Source organism: Caloenas nicobarica, chromosome 21 (assembly GCF_036013445.1).
Source record: "Caloenas nicobarica isolate bCalNic1 chromosome 21, bCalNic1.hap1, whole genome shotgun sequence".
In the NCBI taxonomy this organism is placed as follows: domain Eukaryota; kingdom Metazoa; phylum Chordata; class Aves; order Columbiformes; family Columbidae; genus Caloenas; species Caloenas nicobarica.
In genome coordinates this window covers 134321-154908 of record NC_088265.1, presented here as the reverse complement: position 1 = coordinate 154908, position 20588 = coordinate 134321, and the positions used below count along the sequence as shown (strand labels likewise).

At 42.0% G+C, this 20588-nt stretch overlaps 1 protein-coding gene across 7 annotated transcripts; it reads right to left on the bottom strand.

The window, feature by feature from the left end:
* Positions 1–1267: 1267 nt before the first annotated feature.
* Positions 1268–20561, bottom strand: SLC26A8 (solute carrier family 26 member 8). 7 transcript variants are annotated; one of them, XM_065649719.1, is made up of 20 exons: positions 20473–20561; positions 17817–18071; positions 15471–15610; positions 14775–14891; positions 13700–13875; positions 13033–13197; positions 12182–12331; positions 11867–11949; positions 11352–11499; positions 10326–10439; positions 9446–9523; positions 9189–9284; positions 8520–8626; positions 7028–7097; positions 6117–6209; positions 5898–6032; positions 4303–4662; positions 3868–3922; positions 3560–3738; positions 1268–2589 (listed from the first exon to the last, which is right to left on the bottom strand). In XM_065649719.1, the coding sequence occupies exons 2-20, from the start codon at positions 17918–17920 to the stop codon at positions 2374–2376; spliced, it is 2586 nt and encodes an 861-aa protein (XP_065505791.1). In that variant the 5' UTR covers positions 17921–18071; positions 20473–20561; the 3' UTR covers positions 1268–2373. The 7 variants fall into 7 exon arrangements, 6 of the variants coding, with proteins under 6 accessions (XP_065505791.1, XP_065505793.1, XP_065505795.1 ...); XM_065649721.1 differs by lacking the exon at positions 20473–20561 and adding an exon at positions 20029–20235; XR_010607378.1 differs by having other exon boundaries at positions 2501–2589; positions 3560–3632.
* Positions 20562–20588: the final 27 nt, after the last annotated feature.

Below are 20588 nucleotides of genomic sequence, written 5' to 3'. Positions count from 1 at the left end.
CTGGTTTATCTGGTCCTTCCTCATGGCTTCCTGCGCGGTATGACACACCGCAGTGCGTTGCCCCAAGAAATGCATCTGCCACGTTCCGCCTGACTCCTGAGGTTCCTCAGCTGCTTTCTAACTTCTGCAGGCGTTTATGCACCAGAGTAAGATGTTAACAAAACGAGAACAGGATTGGGGGTGGTTATAGACACTTCGCACTGCCCGCAATGATAAATGTGCATGTTTGGGGATCTGCATCCTCTGACACAATGCAGCGCGTTTCTGCAGCGTGCCCTGCTAGGAAAACATCATGGCATCACACTGGTTGGGAAGGACATTGAAAAGTTGCTGTGTGCACAAAACGACTGTAGCTGCAACTAGGTCAGGTAAGAACATCAAACTGCCCATGAACGCATGATTACAGACAGGCCTTTGAACTCTAACTTCTGTGGATTTTTAGAGGTGTAGGTGGAGTCCTTGACCATGAAGTTTGTGCTTTGTCACTTCACAGTGCATGTCCAGGGGTTTGTGCTTGGCTAAACACAGAAGCACTTACGTGGGAGTGGAGTTATGGCACGGCACAGCTATAGGGGAAAAAGATCGTCTGGACTTCCTCTCAGCAAAATATTTGTTTTGCAAAATGAATATAACCTAATTTGAACACTAACATACTGATGTCTGAGTTGTCCTCTGGTGCTCAACTCTGCAGAGTCACGGGGGGAGGAAGGAAAGAATCAGACTTTGCAGAACAAGCAAAAAAAAAAAAAATCTCTTAAGTTTGCAATGGAGACTTTCCATCGTGCCAACAGCTAGGAATGCCATTTCATCTTAAATCAAAGCTGTGGTAGGAGAGCCAACAGAATCTGGAAATTAGGGCTATGCTTTTCATGGGTTTTGTATGACTCTGTTTTGAACAGAGCTGAGAGGGGCCTGGCGTGAAGCCAGTATCCAAAACAATGTAGGGAAGCATATGTGGTTTGAGAATTACTCAACACCCTTTGAGCTTTCAGTTTTTCCTGTCTTTCAATCCAAAAGGTATGAGGGTTCCAGGACTCAGTTTCCTCTACAGTAAGCAACTCTACACAGTAACGTTCACTGAAATCCTTTACCATTGCAGTTTACGCATGCAATACTGTGGCTTCCCTCTAGAAACTGCTTGGAAGCAATAAGAATTTAAATGAAAAAAATATTAGAAGAACACACTGGAATACATTACAGATAGTTTAATTTTAATATTCCTATTAGCTGTTTCATCATTGCTAAAATTTAGCAGCCAGGAGCAGCAGAATTCAGAGGAGCCACCTTGCTGTTACAGCACATCCAGATACCACACAATGCCCAGCAGCAGAAGTTAGAGCTGTTCATGTTAATGAATTAGCCCAGACCACAGGATCTATACACAAAAGATCCATCATTTCAATCCAAGTTTTGCCTTAAAATAGGGTCTGGATGGTGTATATACACAGTGCTGGCCACCCATCTAAAATTAATTCACCTGTAGCTCTTCATGCTAGGCAATTTGTGCCATGGGATAATCCTCCAGAGGAGAGTATGGTGAAACCTTGTGATGTGTATTGTTGGAACTGTTAAATGCTGCTGCTTTCAGTGGAATCCAAGCTCACCCCCCTGTACTGATATTACTGCATCTAACTCTGTGGCTGACCTACAGAAAATAGAACTATGGTAATTTTTTTCCCCGAGTTCTAACTGTATCTAAGTCTACAATTTTCCTGGCTCTTCAGAACAAAGTGAATACGTCCCTCCATTCTTCACTATTTCAGTAAAAGACTACAAAGCCATGAAAAAAATATTATGGGATTTAGTTCTGGTAGATTAGAAAGGGTCTGAGGAAGAAATAAAGGATGGACACAACATTATTTTAATGCAGATAATATCAACTTCAGTACAGTCGTTAAGAGTAATAACCAAATGTTTTCTTTGAAGTTGCAGATCATTCTAAATACATTTGAAAATAATGAAACTGCCTGCATGTAATCTGTTGAAATATGGCAGATTAATTTTACTTACTAGCAAGCAATAAATATGTAAGTGCTAAGTTAGGACATTTAAACTTCTACAAAATTTCAGAAAACAAACAAATAATTTCCTAGAATTAACTACAAAACTAGGAATGATCTTATACATTGAAATTTCTCTGCTTTTAGCATTTCTGGGTAGCATATCTACTTGAAAATGCTTGAAAGCAATAATAAAAATGTTGCTTTTTGTTTAGAAGAGCAGAATTACTGGAGACATTAGTCAGGCTGTCTATTTTAAGAACTCTGGAACAGAAAAAATAAAGAGGATTGAAGGCTGATAAGGGCCAGAACTGTTGCTTACAGTGTACCTTTCTCCTCTCTACTGAAATCCCAGTTCCCCAACACGTGCAGCTCAGGGATTGCTGGTATACTTCCACCTCTCCGCCCAGCTTGTGTCCTGGAAATCCGATCGAAGGGGTGGAGTATCATACTGCCAGCGAGAGCTTGGTTCTGCACTATTCTGGGCTGAGCTTGAGGTATCTGATATTGACTCTTCATGCGTAAGTTTGTTGTCAGAATTCTTTGCAGAGAAAAAATCTTTATTCTTCTTCAAAAGCAAACTTCTTTCCTGAAATGTACACAAGCATTTCTGTAAGCCAGGGGTGGCTGTTGAGTCGGTCAAGAGCAGTTTCCGTGCCAAGACAACCTCCCACGCACAGCGAGAGGCCCATGGCACTGCGGGAGCTGCCGTGGGTCCCACTGCACACTCAGCCCGGCCCCACCGCAGAGCATTGTCACCTCCTGCCTGGTGGCTGCATCCAGCCCTCCTCACCTCCATTGAAGGGACACACTATTCTGTACAATGCCAATGTAAGAGAGTTAAACAAGTTATACCATGAGCAGCAGAACTCAAGAACCTTGTTTTCCCGCAGATTTGGATAGGTTTTTGCCTTCATTCTCACCTCATTCAGCTATAGGACCCCAGCCTGGAGGTATGCATCGGATGACTAGCCAAAGCTGGGTTCTTTCCCTAGATGGGGCAATTACTGCAATCTTCTACTCAGAACAAGGGCTTTTCCTGGAATTTGCAACCATCTGCCCTATTCAAACTTGGCTGAGACAGCCAGTGAGCTTGAAAATTATTGCGGAGTACTGACAGAAGGAGCACGTGCATAAACTTCAGTTCTTCAGAAATCAAGCTAGCACTGTCCTTCACTTCCCCCATCAGCCCCAAGGGAGGTGGTGCAGTAACCTCTGGAAATAAAAAACTTGGAGCTTTTGCTCTACCTTGGCAGGGTCCTTGCTCTGTCAGAGAAATGGAAACCATTTAAAATGCAACAGTCATTCCCTGCCGCAAAACTCAGCTGGATGCCTTTCCAGCCTGCACACAAAGATGCCTTTCCCCAAAAAGGAGCACAGCACTCCAAGAGACAAAATGGATTATTGATCCACTGCAAAAAGGCAAGTACCTGTGAAAAACTAGAGAATTCAAGAGAGCATCTGCTCTGCCCTGTCTCCTCAGCCACATGACAAAGTTTAAGTTACTCACAGGATAATTTAACAACATGAAGGCTTCAATGTTAAGATAAACATTCTACCTTCTGCTGTTCAGCTAGTGGTTCTTCAGGAAAGTCTCTGGCAGGAGGTTCTAGCTCATCTGGCTTTTGATGCCTGCCCAAAGCAGCCAGCACAGCATCATGAAGAGTTAGAAAGAACATTTCTTTGTTAACACAGCTGTCAAAGAAATCACTCTTCTCAAAGTATGCTATCAGAGAGTCTATTAAAAATGGAAGAAAATAAATAAACCAGTGAAATCACTTCAAGCAGTACGGCTAAAACATGCCACTTAAGTTTAAAACTTATCCCAGGAGATAAGTTGATATTAGTGAACAAATGCTATACTCACAGTGACAGCCAGCTATAAGGACTGTAATGCCAATATTGTGAAACATATAGATGATCTGTGGAAAGAATTCCATACAGGCATTAGAGCAATTCTACATTATAAAAGTGTACTAGAAAGTAAAACAAACAGGGAAAGAAGAAAAAAAATAAACAGCCAAAATGGAAAAAACAAAGTAGGCATTTTTATAAATGCAGTTTTAGTTTACATGATTTTAGAACTGGTCACAGTAGAGGACAGGTTTTTGCACGTCCTCTGGATGGATGGTGGGGCTTTTTTTAATGGGAATTTATTGATAGCAATAGCTAAATCTTGCACCTTTAAAGGTCAACTGGAAGATGCACAGATTGTTATGTTGCAAGATATTTTAGGCTAGCAAGAAACATAAGACATTGGATAAACTTCAAGTTTCACATTTGTATCAGTTGGGTTGTTTACCTGTCGCAGTAACTCTGAACCTGTCAAATCCACAAATTGCACCATGCTGAAGTCTAAAACAATGGTGTGAACTGAACATGGCAAATGCATTGGCTGTTCTTCTTGCTCTAACTGTACTGAGGAATTATCTATTGCAGAGCCTGGTGACAGGCAGGCTCCTCTCCCTTCATCCTTGGTCTTTTCAGTCCAAAATCCGGCGCTAAAGCCTGCGGATACACACTGCACATCGGCTGCTCCTACCAACAGTGTCCTAGAGCTGAGATTGTCTCCATACTTTGACCAATGTACCAAATTAGCTGAAGATGATGAGGAATCACCGTCTGTGTGATGTCGCTTCACCAGTTTCTCTGTAAATGGTACCTAAGATGGAAAATGGAGAGTACACCAGTGGCTGGAAGAATTGGGACCATGAGGTAGAAAATATTTTACTGCAAGTAAGACGGTCCTGTAAATCAGACGATATTTCTTCTCTCATGGTAAAAAATACACGTGAAATAACACTAAATATAGCAGTAAGCCACAAGAGTATGCAAAGTAGGTGACTTAGGCAAGCCTCAGATGTGGTTAAGCAGAGTGTCTTCGGCCACCAAATAAATAGTACAGTGGTACCTCACTCTTCCACACTTTGAAATGGCCTGTGATGCTGGAATCTAACTTGTTACTTCTACCTTTCAGAAAAGAAAGGAACAACAACAAAAAGATTACCGGGGGCCATTGCCTGTCTGAGCAACAGTAAGCTGACCCTTACCATGAATAGCTGAGTTCTGCACATCTTTGATTCATCTACTTTCTTGCATGGCAGCTGACCACAGAATGGACCGATTTAATAATTTTTTCTTTCTCAATAGTTCCAAATGTGTGTTTTAATTTTTATAATGCAAGAAAGGAAAAGTAATTCTCTGCATTTTTGTACTTCAGAAGATGATGTTAAATTATCTATCACTTCCACTTCTTAGGCACTTAGGTGCTACGTTTTCCAAACCACTGTCTTTCAACCCATTTCTCTTACAATGGCTTTTACAAATCACAGGTGGCTGCTTGAAAAATATCTTCTGAAGACTGTCCATTCCCTTTTCCTTTCATTGTCTAAGACAATTCAGAAAATTCAGGGAAAGAGGGATATGAGTGACTCTAGAAGATGCACAGCGGCCAATTATTGTAAAGATGAGAAATCCTCTACTCATGATAATCGTAGCTGCCTTTGAGGTATTTTGTACTTGCGCTTGGCAGTACTGGCAGTGGAACAAATTCCTCATAAGCAAGGGAATTCTCTCACTTCTATGGGAAAAAAAGAAGAAAATCCCTATTGAAGCACTGACAAAATTAATTCTTTCAGCCGAGGAGAGGATATGTTGAATACTTCAACTGCTACTTAATTCACCCAGTAAGCTGAGCTACAATTGCTCTATCACATAAAGTATGTATAAAGAAATACAGTGGTAATGTCTGCTTATTTTCATACAGCAAATATATACATGCTTTAGATAAACATTTACAGCCTTTCTGATACTGGCAAGTTAAGAACATTGTCCTCAGTAACATAAAACCAGACACCTCAAACAAACAGAGTAGATAAATATACTTTTAAAGCTGACCGTAGGTGGTGGTAGAGGTGGATCACAGACACAAACGAATTTAAGATCTTTTCTTTCCACTGCAGTGTCAGACACACTAAGTGAAATTAAAGCCCTCATTTCACTTTCATCTAGAGGCACTGCTTTCATGTCCATCTGAAAAAAAAAGGCAGTTCATTAGAGTTTTTATCTCCCCAACGCGGGGGAGAAACTTCCGCTGACAGAAGAAGTGGCATTTACCTTGTGTAACAAATAGGTTTTGAAGTGATTCATGTTTGCGAAAGAGATGGAAGAACAGCACTGGAAGATCTTGATACCTTCAATCTCCCTTGCCTGTAAAACAAAAGTTGTACCTGTCAGGGTTGTACCTAGCAGGAGCTATTTTTCCCCTCCTGTCTGTGTTGTAGTTTAAAAGGTTCTACCCTAAGGACAGAGTTTTTCTGGTCACATCGTTGATGACATTGCATACTGGCATTGGCAACATGGACCTGATTACCATAAACTAATCTGCTTCTCTTGCAATTAAAAACACACCTCCAGCAGATCTATCACAGATGACAGTTGGTTGATTGACAGTAAAATAAGTCAAATTATTTTTAATGCTCATTACAGAAAACGTACACTATACCTTTGTCTTACTAACCTTGTCCTTATATGATTCCACCTTTTGCAAACGTTTCTTGGGAATCTACCCTTGCGGCAAAGGCAAAGCTCCCTACTACTGTATCGCCCAGTACTGTATGGTGCAAGTCTTGAAAATAACGTGTTAAAAAGGCCCGTGCCCTACCTATTATCCCATCACCAGGAGAACCTGTGAGTCAGTCTAGTACATGCACAGTTGTTATTGTGAAAACAGATGTAGAGTGGACAAAACCAGTCTGAGAAAACCAGGTCAGGAAAAAATGTCAAAGAGCTCTGAAAATGACAGCAGTGCAGCTTCCACCTTGGATTCAGCACAGATGGACACAAGGAGCTCCAAAGGCCCAAGTAGGATGAGCTCGGTATCTGAATCACTTCACACTACAGATACTTAAGCATTCTTCAGAGTTTTGAATGAAATGAGCCGAGTCTGAATGGTCACCCCCAGGCATTTAAGGGAAGAAGCTGGATTACAGAGAGAGATGGAACATTTGGCTTTTGTTTCCTCTTACGGCTTTGTAGGCAGATAAACTTCTATAAATATTCGTGTTTGGAATCTGTCCCAGCACCACCATCTTCATTCTGAAACAAGACGTTTATTAGGTTTTCAGAGAGAACAGAGAAAAAACATCTGTTCCCAAAAGCTTGATCTCCATTTCTCTCCTCTTCACTGGATACACCAACCGTAACTTAGAGGGAGTGAGTACAAAAAGTTATTAACTCATAATTACTGTTCTTTGAGTAGGGGAGCAGTACACAAACAGAGCCTTCAGGTACACTGGTGCCGTCAAGAATGTATACTGTCCCATTTCTAGCTCTGGAACACTTGCATTATTGTTATCATGCTAGGGAGCATGTTCCCTCTCAGTCTCCCCACAGCCCTTCTCAAAGATACGTCTACACAGGCAGGTGGAGGCAGCTACAACTTGGGCTAGAGCTGGCTGCATAGAGGCTGGGTCTGATCCAGAGGTTATGGAGCAGCATTAGTGCAGGGTTTTGCCTCTGAGGAGAATATCTTGGTTTGGGTACCATGCTTCGCCAATGGTGTTGCATGGTCTTGGGGCAAGTTCTGGTCAGTTCAGGCTAGGGGTGGAATAAACGTGTGGCTGGCTGGCTGGTTGCTTGCCCCCATGTATGGAAAATTGTTGTCAGAACACTCTATTCAAAGCAGTCTGTTTGCAGATAACTTCCCAAGCTTTTCTGAGTGCTGTCAGCATAATGGTCTCACTGGTAGGAAACTGATAAGCAGTTATATACCCTGAAGGTAGTATGAACAACAGGGACACTTAACCGAACGGTGGCTGCAGAAATGCCCTTTCACAATGCTCACGAAACCGCAAGGCAAAGCCAAGAGGATACCTCTGAGCAGAGGAGATGCGGTGGGTTTCAGACAGCAACCGAAGTTCGTCCCGAAGGTATTCCTTCAGGGCCACTCTGGATCAGATCACGAGCAGCTCAATATTTGCAGCAACGGAGTTATTTCCTAGCTTTTTCCATGTAATTCTAGAGGTTTCAGTCTACTCAGACAAGCACCTCCCTATCGTGGTAAATCTGATGAGGTGTGGCTTGGATTTATGAATAATTTTCCTTTTTGGATTAGCAGCTAATAAACTGAGTAATGTGTGCCTGACATAAACTCCCTCCCCGATCCCCAACTGAGTTTACGGAGAAGATAAAGCAACTTGGTAAATGGCAGCAAAGATTGAGGAAAGAAAGGCACGACATCTCATTTTATCCCTACAGAAGTATGTACACAGATAGTTTATCCCAACTGATGCCTACACCACAATAAACAGTCTTTAACAGCATGGTACACTGGCAGAAGGGACCAATCCAGAGCCCATAAACTTGAAGGAATTACCAGTTTGGGATAGCATGACAGAGACTCAAGAATGACCTGACTGAAGTGTTTACAAACATGAAACAGATTTTTCATTGTCACATGTCTAACTAAAACATCAACTCTAAGAAAAACTAGTAATTTGTTTGAAAAGTTACTATTACCTGTGTGACCTAATGGTGATTATGAAGAATGTAAATCCCATGGCGACTGCTAAACCGACATCAAAACCAACACAAAGCACTGCAGCAAAAGTTACAAGCCAGATAACCTTTGAACAAGAGAGAGAGAGAGAACATGCAAGGTAAAAAGATGTACAATGACCTGCAACTCAGCCCCAGCATTTGCAAATTGCCGACCAAAAAAAAAAAAAAAAAAGCTAGAAATGGTAATACATGTAAAGCTTTGATGGCACATCTATTCCAACCCAGGCCTGGAAGTAGTCACAAACAAGGATCGTGAACCACAGTTCAAATCTCCAGACTTTTTAACAGCTTCAATTATTAGGAAAAATCACATCGTAACCGGGGGGCTTTCTCTTCATGAGAAATCCTGCACAAGAGTTGACAGGAGAATGTGGCCCCACGGGCAGCCAGACAATTTCCTTCTCAGGGAATATGGGAAGCAACAACAATAACCAGTTCTCCTTGTGTAGAATTAATTGCAAATTGTTTTGAAGAGATTTCAATACACTTCTTTCAGCGGATATTTCAAAGGATCCCTTTTCTAAGGAAATGACCACTGCTTCGCCTTGCCCTCGCAAAACATCCATTCTTCCTTTGAAGGCACATTCCGAAGTCTATGCGGCTTTTTTTTTTTTTTTGGTCACTTACAAAATGGTACTTATCCCGTCTCCACAGGATGGGGATGTCCAGAAATTTTTCAAGAAAAGGGAGCACATTAAATACCACAATGGCAGCAAATATACCCTGTGCAAATCAGAAAAATAGTGTCTATTATCTTGTTATTTTTTGTTTGCAAACACAAACATGCTAAGGGAATTGAAAATTAAAGTCTTATAACTGAATTCATTTATTTTATGCTTAGGAAGTAAGTAGGCTGCTGCCATAACTATTTCAGGTTCACTTACATTAGGTATCATCTGGAAAAAGTGTCCTAGTTTCAGCGCAATCACCAGCATCACAGATGCTCCAATCGCTGCTGCTAACTGAGCAGAAATATTTTATTAGAGAGACCTGACAGAACCATTTCCTTACTTGTCCTCTCTAAACAAGTAGGTATGGGCCACGTAACACCACCAACTGGGAAAAATAACCAGGGGGCTATTAACAAAGGCCACAGGTATGTTGCAATGCATGGTACACATTCTAGAATACTCAAGCTGCAAGAGCTCTCTGTAGATATAAATTTTTCCTAAATGGACTATTCTTAGGCACAACGGAACAATGCAGGATTTTGGTTTGATAATTTCACCTGAGTAATAAGATACTTCTCTTGCAAGTCAGACTTTGGAATAAACTGTTTATGAAACAAAATTATTTCTATGATGCAGTGAAGTGTTTACTGGCATTCAGTTAAAAGGTACGATAAAAACATTATTACATATTATCATATATTACATCCTCTTTCCCTCCTAACCAAAAAAAAAAAAAAAAAATCAGAAAGTCAAGTGCTCAAAAGTTAGGAAGAAATGGCAGAATTAAGGGTGTGTGAATAATATTCCATTTGGCTTTTTCGGTATATTCACTAAAATACAGTTTTAAACTGCATGAACATATCCTCTTTCTCCCCACAGTATCCTGGCATCCTTCGTGGCACACCATGTGCTGTAAAGATCATGTAAGTATAGTACATAATATAACATACACACAGAGGGTATCTGAATTCATGATGCATGGGTGCAAAACTGCATATCTCACAAATTGTTTAGATTAAATCTCAGCCTCTACTCAGTATACAATTGAGTTTAGATGAGAGTTTGGAAGCTTAACAAATCCAGGCCAGCTCACCTGTGTTCTTCCACCTGTCTTCTCTTGAATGACAGTTCCAGAAATAGCACAGCTGACAGCAAAGCTTTTGAAAAATGAGCTGCAAATATTGCACAGCCCCACAGCTATTAGCTCCTATAAGACAGAAACAGAAGGATGCAGAGGAAACCCCAAATTAATTACTTACCTTCATAGAAGCAGCTTATCAGGAAGTCCTTTCCTCTGCTTACACTTCCTGTTGCTCATCTGTGTTGCTGAGCTCAGGAAACCTTCTGGGAAGCAACATCTCCCATGGTTAAATGAGTTATCTTAAAAGTCATACAGTTTTCACAGGTGAGGATCTCATGGACCCAAAAATTCAGGTCCTTCTTTCAAAGAAATCCACTTAGAACCCCAAAGCTATGAAGCACTGACTTTCAAGCTAACATATGGCATATGTCAGCCCACAGCATAATACACCTGGACAAAAGCTGAGTGGAAGAGACATTCCCTTTATATTTACCCCCAGAGGCTTTGAGAAGTCAGGGCAGGTTCCTTACTGGCTTGGTTTCATTCTAGTAAAGATTCAAAGTCATCATAACAAGCTAAACATGGAGTAGTGCCAAACACCTAATGCTTACTAACTCTAGCACACTGGAAACTAGCACAGTTTCAGCCTAAAAACCTCTCATAGCAATCACTCTGGGCAGAGAATCCACACACTGGGACAGCAGCCACACTACAGCTTCTCTGGCCATCTACAATTTCAGCTATTTATCATGCTTTTATAGTCTCGTGGATTCATGACAGCAATGGTTCTCAGGGATGAGTTGCAGCACTCTGTGTGTGTGAGGTTCATCCCAATCACTGGGAAGTTAGAAAGGCCTATTGGTCAAAGGTGGACATGTTTTGGCCTTCACATTACTGGCTTATAAAATCCACTTTCCTTAGGGAATGGTAACAAGCTGCTACAAAACCATGGTCTGGCATATTCACTCCATCCTTTCATTTCTAAGTCAAGTTCAACTTGCTTCTTGGCCTCGGAGGCATGCACAGTTTTGCTCTCACCTGATTGCTGGCAATATGGTAGTTGTGAAGCGAAGCGTACCTGTCTCCAACAAAAACAAGAAGGAAATAGCTTACAATAGCAAGGGAGAAGGCATGCGGTATGATCTTGCTTGGCTTTGATAAATCTGGCCACGTAGGAGGCAGAAACCTACAGGATCAGAGAACAGATAAGTTTAGACCTGTTCTGAGCTCTGTCCACATTTACTCCAAACCCAGGATCATTATCTGGCATCCAGCACCCCATAGGAGATGATCTCAATGTGTAAAACTTCCACCTCACAAAAAATGCAAGTTCCTTCCTCTGTGTGTAAATGAAACCTGAATCTAACAAAGAAAACTGTAGTTGGAGTTCTGCTTTTGCTCGTAAATGATTATGCAATTAAATCTCTTCAAGAGTTATTCCTCTAGCTGTACTTCCCAGTAAAAGTCAGCCCACGTCGGATTTCAAGAACAGGCTGAAACATCTCTTTTTGTATCTCCAAAGTACGACCTCATTAACAGCATAGACAACTAACCTCTGAGGAATCACACTGAGCACAGCATTACTAGATTCAGCATGAAGATGAATGCGATTAGAAATAATGGTGACTGTGATAATCTGGGAAAGAAAACAAAAAGCAATACCAGAGATTATACAGCATTTGCTCCTGCAACTGTGCAAAATACATCTGAAGACAGTTAATCTTGTAGGAGTATTTAAAGGACTTAAGCAAAGACTCAGTCTGTAAATGCAACAGCATCCTGAAGTAATATGTGAAATGTTTTTTGAAACATAGTATATTATACACTGTCAGTTCAATTATCGCAATGACATTTTGGAGATCACTTACCAAGAGAAGTTCCATGGGAAATGCAATAAGACTGTGTTTATAATTTATCATGATAGATGTACTGATTCGTAGTGCAGCCATGCTAAACAAAAATAGCAATATGCTGGTGGCATTAGCCTTTGGGAGAGCCAGGAAGAAATGAAAGAGATTCTGAAAAACAATCATAATAGGGAGGATCAGAGGCAGATACTGGAACTATTTCTAGATTCCAGGAGATTGACATAGGTTGCCCTGACACTTGAACTCATCCTTTCTGCTAAGGTGATATTTTCAGTCAGAATAAGAAAGATGCTAAGAGAAAAACAGGATTTTAAAATCTATCTTGTCTATTGGTGTCTGCAGAGAAAACACTGCCACAAATACCTCAGATCTAGTACAGTCATTCTTCTCTCTTCTATGCTATCTTTCTCTCAAGTTGTCTGATTGACATTACTAAAGTAAATTAGGATGAATTAGCTTTAACTTGTCTTTAGCTTGGACTCCGCTGTTTCTCTATTAGATATAATAAAGATACTGTGTGCCCAATGGCTTGCCCATGACAATCTATTGAGGAAAAAGGTAGCTTTTCTTAACTTGTGCTCTGCTACAATTATAGGCGTGCTGAAAATATATTATAGAGCTACGTAAGTAATTTAAAATATGCATACAGATTTTTCTTCTTGCATGTCACACAATAAGCTTCATACACTGTTCAAGACAACAGGAAGGCGAAGTAAACCACAGCTGAGGCTTGTACAAATATCCCTTAGCAACGGGCTTAGATTGCAATTGCCTTCCATTTCTGAAGCTGTTCTTTTTTTTCCCCCCTCCAAGAAGCAGGTGTTTCTTTGACTAATAATGAATTTACTCACATAGAAAATGCCAAGTGGGCCCTCGTGGAAATCAAGCACGATGTCAAAGATAAAGGCAAGCTGCGATACAATGACATGCAACGCTGCTGCAGCGAGGTAAGCATCAATGATAGTCTTTGGCACATAAGTCGTTACAAACCCCAGGCAGAAGCAGCCTAGGAGCAACTGCATGGAACAAATGAGAAGCAAGATGTGATATAATGATCAATGTCTAAACCCATCCTTCTCGTTTTCATATTTGAAGGGCGTGACTCTTCACTGCCATACATGATGGATAGTTATTTGACCATACTATTTTCATTATGCACATTTAAGTAATACATTGCCAAAACAGAAATAGGAGCACTTTGCATCAAGTGTGTGCAGTTATGCAGGTCTACCTAAGGGTCCCCATGTTGCAGAACCGGGCGACATAAAATATAATAATTTAGTTCACACGTGAATCTATTAATCACGGACACATGAATCTTAAGCTATCATATCTTTTTCAGACAGCACAAGAGGAAGAGACAGACCTTCATGGCCCATTTTGTACAACATATGTATTCAAATGTGATGAACTTAGTATTTGTGGTAAGAATAAGCAAGCGGTACCAATTCTTACATTTGTACAAAGAATGCACACAAGGATACATCATTAAGGATATAAAATGGGTTCATCTTCTACCTGAATTATGCCAATAAAAAATGTTATTGATGCTGTAAATGTTAAGGCCTCCATGTAATCTTTCATAAAAGTAGGGTCTGAGAAGTTGTCCAAGGAACCATTAGAGGACAATGTTTGGTTGAAATTAAGCGTCTTCAGAATGTTTGTCGACACCACATTTAGGATGCTAAACGAGCCTGGAACCAACAAAACAGAGAACAGAAAATGGAACTGCATGAGACGTTGCAACAAGGACTTATCTTAAAACCACAAATCCATCTCTTCCCCCACCATCAGTCTGTGCAGTATGAGACAGTCTATTTTCATTCATACATATAATCCACATATATAATCCATTTTTACTGTTTCTGACTACCTAAAATTTCCAAAGTCCTGTCTGAAAATTTCAGATTCCTGCCATTTTGTGAGTGAAATCTTCAACCGGTCAAATGCACAACAAAAAGATTTTAATGTAAGGCACAAAAAATGGATGCATTACAATGAGCCGCCAGAAAGGCTGAAAAAACATAGAGAAAGAACTGCCAAGTTACCCAAGAGGCCAGAGTTCCACACATCCACTTATTATGATAGTGTGAAGGGCCTTGCCACGTGTAAACAGCATTTTAATAATCTAGCTTCTGAACAAATTAAGAATGGAAACGCATCAACAGTTCGGTCATGGCAAGAAGCTGCCCAGAGAAGACCAGAAGCCAAATCATGGTTCACAGTAACATCCTGGGGGGAAATGGGAAGCAGCTTGCACTTGTCCTTGACCTTACGTAGGAGACGCCTGTGTGACACTCCAGCCATGTCCTTTGCACTGGCGTCTGTAGTACAGGAGCTGTGCTAGATCATCTCCTCAGGGATACAAAGGACCTCGCAGCTGAAACTTGACTGACGTGGTGAAAATTCTCATTGCGCATCAGCTGCAGAAGTTCAGCAACAATGAACTGAGAAAGTGGGGGTCTGGATTCTCACCTAAATAACATCTGCCTATCAGATGAAAGAGACAGGACATCTTGCCAGTTTTTGAAGCAGCACCGAACATAATCTCTAAGTCCTGCAGAAACATTTCACAGTACAAAATAAACCTCACCAATTGAGATATGAGGTGAAGTCCCAAATATAACATATGTCATCGAGCAGCAGAATGCAGAAAGGAAGCCATTCACATTTGGCAGAGGTAACCTGGTCAGCCAAACACCTAAAAGCCCTGGAAAACAAAAATATTTTTCTAAAATCAAGCAAGTTGGGACGGCTCTCTATCTTTGGTTACTATTTTTAAGTAAAATTTTGCTGATGGAAACCTGACAACCTTTATGAAAATCCCAGTTCATGATCTGATAAAGCCAGGCCAGTTAGCGACCAAAGCCAACGTTGTTTTACAACATGGGCCCTTGCTAACTAGAAATTAGGCAGAGAACCAGAACAACTCTTAATTTAGGCCACCTATTAGTGGGGTGGCTATGTATGTGAATATCTAACAGACCTGATTTTGCAAGGTGGATTTTAAAGACCATGTTATTTTGTTTGCAATACAGGAAAGTGCTGCTATTAGTTTATATTTTGAGAAGCGTCCTGTCCTCGAAATTGCGCCATGTAACATCTGATTATAGAAAAGAAGTTCTCCTGCAAATATGCAAATAAATAGGTTAATGATTTAAGGAACTTCCAAGGTTAAAGTTCCCACATAACCTCATGATATTAGAAAGAACAGGAACACACGCAGGAGATAGATTATGAAAAGCAGATATACCAAAGGAAGTTGGAGTGTTTCGTTCTCTCTGCCTACCTTGAGGAACCTGAACCATCCCAACACTTAGGCCTGCATGTAGATCCCTCAAGATCCATTCTCTGAACCGATACGAAAACAGCCAGTTCAGGACAGGGAACATCTTGAGTGTGATCTTTCTGAACCTTCCCCAGGAGAAGCTGAAAAGAAGCAGATAAGTGAAGCTATATGCCATGCCTTTTAAACCTCCATCCCTGCAGCGCGTGCTCCGCAGGCAGAGAGGCCATGGTGAGCTCTCTGAACCCGCACAGGCGTCAGCCTTCCACAGATCCAGCTGGCACAGAACATGAATCCTACATAGGCACCCCCATGCCTTTGCGTTCCATTCAGATGAATTGCAAATACTCTGTGTGCCATTCATATGATAGCCTGTCAGCACTGGAGCCCAGAGAGCTCAATGCATCTATTACTTGACCTTGTTAACATCACAGAAAAATAGGAGATGGTTTTTGATTCCTCCTAATCTAGAAAAAAACCCCATACAAACACTACATCTGGGTGGGAAAGATAGGCAAGTCTATCCCGCCTTCCAAAACACGGTCAAATGTTTCCCATATTACATTATTTAATAAGGGGATGGAAGCAGGACTTGACCTACATGATTTATTTTGTGTATATGTTTTTGAATCAGAATTTCCAATAGGTAAACTCTGACTAACTCCACAGTCTTGTGCTCCCTCTTTCCCTTTTTAATCCCCTGGCAATGTTGGTGACTTTCTACTTACAAACTAAATATAAGTGATGTAGCATCTGCCCAAGGCTTCTGGCAGCCTTGAACAGTGGCTGTGGGGACTGACCTCCAATTAACATTATAAAGTTGAGTCTCTTTCCATCATTTTATTGTCCAAGGTGATGACACACTGGGCTGACAAATGGATACAAAGTTGAGAAGAGAGAAAACACATGAGATAGGGAAGTGAAAAAGAAACAGGGAAAAGAATATGAGGAGCCGAGGCAGACACAGCTCTCAAATGGCAAATTGGGGGAGGAAATAAAGAGATTTTCTTATTAAGCATCAAGTGCAATGATAAAGTTTCCAACAATATGAGCTATGACTTCAGAACAAAATTCTTCCTCTGATGGTGTTTCTGGGTGGATAGACTGTTAACTCTAGGTCATGTCATAATTATGCACAATTCTACCTTTTCACACAGAATCCCAGAATGGTTGGGGTTAGAAGGGACCTCTGGAGATCATTTAGTCCAACCCCCTGCTAAAGCAGGTTCACCTAGAGCAGGTTGCACAGGATTGCTTCCAGCTGGGTTTTGAATGTCTCCAGAGAAGGAGACTCCACAACCTCTCTGGGCAAAGTAATTCCATCAGGTAATTCTGTTTCTCTGACTCCAGAAGCTCACCACATCTTGTGGAACCTCACCCCTAGCTAGACTTGAGTCTCAAGTCCTGCCATGGACTCAAAACAACAGTGTAAGTTTCAGTATAGATTCAGTATACATTCTGAAACAAAGCCCAGACAAATGATGAATCAGAGATTTTGTATTTACTTTTATTAGGAGGACTTTGTAGACATAGCCGTAACCATTGACAGTCCACTCTGCATCCAAAACGAGATGCAGAAAGAAAACTGAGAGTATTTATAGTCAAACAAAACTAAAAGGGAAGCTGATGAACAGGCTTCCTATTTTTTTATTCTATTTGCCTTGCTGAAAGAACATCAGGAATTCTTCTGTGCTGCCAACAAGGACTGCCTTCTGTTGAGCCTGCAGGGCTCCTCTGGCAGAAGAGATGCTGCTACTCCCAGTGAAATGCCCAAAAGAGACTTTGGGCAGGCAGGAAAAAGAGGCTGTGGAAGCATTAATGCCTTATCAGTACCCCAGCCTCATCCGTTGTCAAAGAACACAGGAACATAGCTCAAAAATAATACCAAAGCAGTTCAGTCAATCTCAGTCATACCATTATGCAACGTTCCATGTCCCCAGCTAAAAGGCAACAGAAGAAGACTCTTGAAATTTAAGAAATAAAAGTATCAAAAGGCACAAATCAGAAAAACACGAAAGCAAGCTTGTGTCTGACAGCTGGGCTGAGGTAAACACTGGAGGGAACTACAACTACTGGCTTTACGGTGAATATATCCCTCATACTATCATAGTCCTGAAGCAAACACACACTTTTGCAAATTGCAGATAGCAACTTTGGTCGCGCAATGCTAAGCTGATCTTGCACACTTCGGGTGTAAGTTGCTGTAACTCGGTGTTCTGCTTCAGTTATCAGTCAGTGCAGTTCAGCGTTTTAATTACCAGCTGTAGGAAAGTCAGCACCCTTTTTACATTTGGCCTTGAAGTCTCCTTAGTTTCTTTACATCTGATACATTCCTGGCATAGAACTCACCTGCACTGTAGCCGTCTGTTCTCTTGAGAGATTTGTAGTGCTCCGTGCAAGGCGGAAGGCAGTTTTCTTTCGAAGTATGCCTGGAAGCGCTCCTCGGTCTGCATTTCTCTTTGGACCCTGCAAGCTGCTCGTTGCCTGTAGGTACCAACAGTATCTTGTTGTCTAGTGCTGTATTTTCCTTCTGATCACAGTCAAAACCAGAGGAACAGTCAATGCTGGAGACCACAAAGAAAGCTCCCTTTCTTGGCAGTGAGACTGGAAGAAAGAAATAGGGCCGTTGACTGAAGTATCTACTAAAACCAAAATTAAAAGTATGATTTGTGATCGGTCCATCCCAAAATAACCCCTGTGAAGCCGGTAGTTACAGCAGGGATAAGCAAGGCTCCGGCAACTGAAATCCATGAAATAAGACATGCTGCTTTTAGGATCAAAAAAATCAATTGCTAAATCAGTTGTAGGAACTCTGGGTCCCTCTGGAACTTGCCTTGTTCCTACTCCATAGGAAAAATAAGCATATTTCCCTTCTGTTTTGTGATACCAAAAGCAGGCCAGGGAACAAAATATAATCCCTCTCCATAAACCTACCACAGATGAGGAACCCATTTGGATTCTCCTTGTTTCCAGTCCTGGAGAAAAAAAGCTTAGTCTGACACACAGAGAGCAGCTCTAATCTGAGGCTGTACAAAAGCCGCAACTTGCTGTATAAAATCGGTATCTGATACCATTCAGGTTTTTAAATCCCCAAAATGTCTGACTCCAACTCCTTAGAATTTTAATATCAAGAAGGAGATCTGAATTAAATCACTATCACTCAAGGAAGCAAAGATGTGAGTTCCCAAAGTGAATACTGAGTAAGTAAAGTCCAGTGCGAGAGCAGACCTCAAACTAAGTTCTCATACAGACAGTTGAGGCAGAAAAAAAAAATCCCCATCCAGGGTTACCAAATTAAAGTACATATAGGAAGGGTGGTGACATGTAGGAACATATTTTTTTGGCTGTGGGCAGAAGAAAGAGGAAATATAAAAAGCGAGCAGTTGAGAGTCTATTCAGAATGCAATATAAGTTTTAAGTATCAAAACCTGCAAAAAAAATCATTAGTATTTAAGTTTTCTCTTCATATTTCATTTCCTGTACTGCCAGGATCAGTTTGTACAGGTCTAGTGCTTTGCATCACTGAGATCGGCTACTTCTGATAGAGGAACAGGGACTCTGGCATAGTATTTACTGACTTGTGAGACATACCTACCAACATATACACACACCCTAGTCATTCTAAACCACAGAAGCAGCTAGTAGTAGGCACATCTCAAATACACTCCATCCCAAGGGCACAGTTTCTCCCTCTTTTTACAGAGAAGATAAATCAAGGTCTTCCACAGCTGACTTTAAGTACCATTTTGTTCACTAGCTTTTCATACCCAGTACGAGCTTTTGAAGACTTAGCTGTTTTTGACATCTTAGAGCACAATCACTTCTTTTCAAGGCAAGGCAATACAACAAGAAAAACTAACAAGAAGCTAGAGTTTGCAAACTAAAGGCATTCAAAATGCCTGTATGCCAAAAAGCAGTCACTTTTTAGATGCAAGTAGTGGAAACTTTCAGCTGTTCGCTCCTGGTATTTGGACTTCAGCGATGACTCACGGCAGCAGCGGACAGGGTCCTACGCTGTTCCGCTGTGTTGAGAGAGACGAGTTTTGACATGGGAAGCCAATGTTTTAAAAGCAGGCTTCCATATCCCATTCAGAATGTGCCTCTCTTGCACAGTACTCCTAACAAGACTCATCTCAAGCTTGACATCAAAAGCTAAGTGGCCTTAAATGCAAATCCCTAACACCGTTTATTTGGTGTGACATTCTGTACTTACTGCCTGGTGAAGACACCATGGGCTCTACTCCAAAGCATGCTTAACCTGCAGCACTTAGTGACTTGAGTCTTAGGCATGTACTTGAAAGCAAACACGTGCATATCTTTGATATTGCGAGGACTATTACAGTATTGAGAAACAGCTTATTCTGCATACACACACAGAAAGAGAAAGATCAGGATACTGGGAAATCTGGGCAGGGAGAGCTCGGCTCTCCGCATCACTGCTGGCTTGAAGCCACTGGAAGGGAACGTGTCCTTAGCTTACAAGAACAATTAATATCAGCTTGTGAGGCTTCGGAAGCACTCAAGCTTAGCCTGAGATACACCTTGACAAGCTGTGACTCACCAGTGACCCTGCCAGGTTACCCTGGGCCTGCACAGTGCTGCCCGAGGTAAGGTTTTTCATCTATTTTCCTCTTCCTTTTTTTAGTTACAGCACACCCTAAGAGGGACGCTGCACAGAAGTTAAGCAATCCTCACGACACCACCAGCACCGCCCCCGCTTCGCGGAGCGGCAGACCCGCTCAAGGCCGGCACCGCGCGCCACGCGGGCAGGCCCCGCCCCTCCCGCTGGGCCGCTCTCGCGAGAGGTCGCCGCTCCGGTTCCATATTGGGTCATCCTGCGTTCCGTGCTGTAGATCTCGCGAGAGCGGCCATAGCGAGCGGCCGCCGGTGTGGCGGCGCCGTTGGGGTGTGCGTGGGGGCGGTTGCCCGGGCCCAGCCCGGGCTGTGCCGCTTGAGGCGAGGCGAGCGGGAGGGAGGGCTGGAGGCAGCGGCTGCGCCGTCCTACCTGCGACGGGAGTGTCTGCCCGCCCCTCCGCCCCGCTCGCTGCTGGCCGGACAGCCCCTGCCGCGCCCTGCTTCACCTGGCCTCACCGGGCTATCACGCCCCTTGCGGTCTGGGGG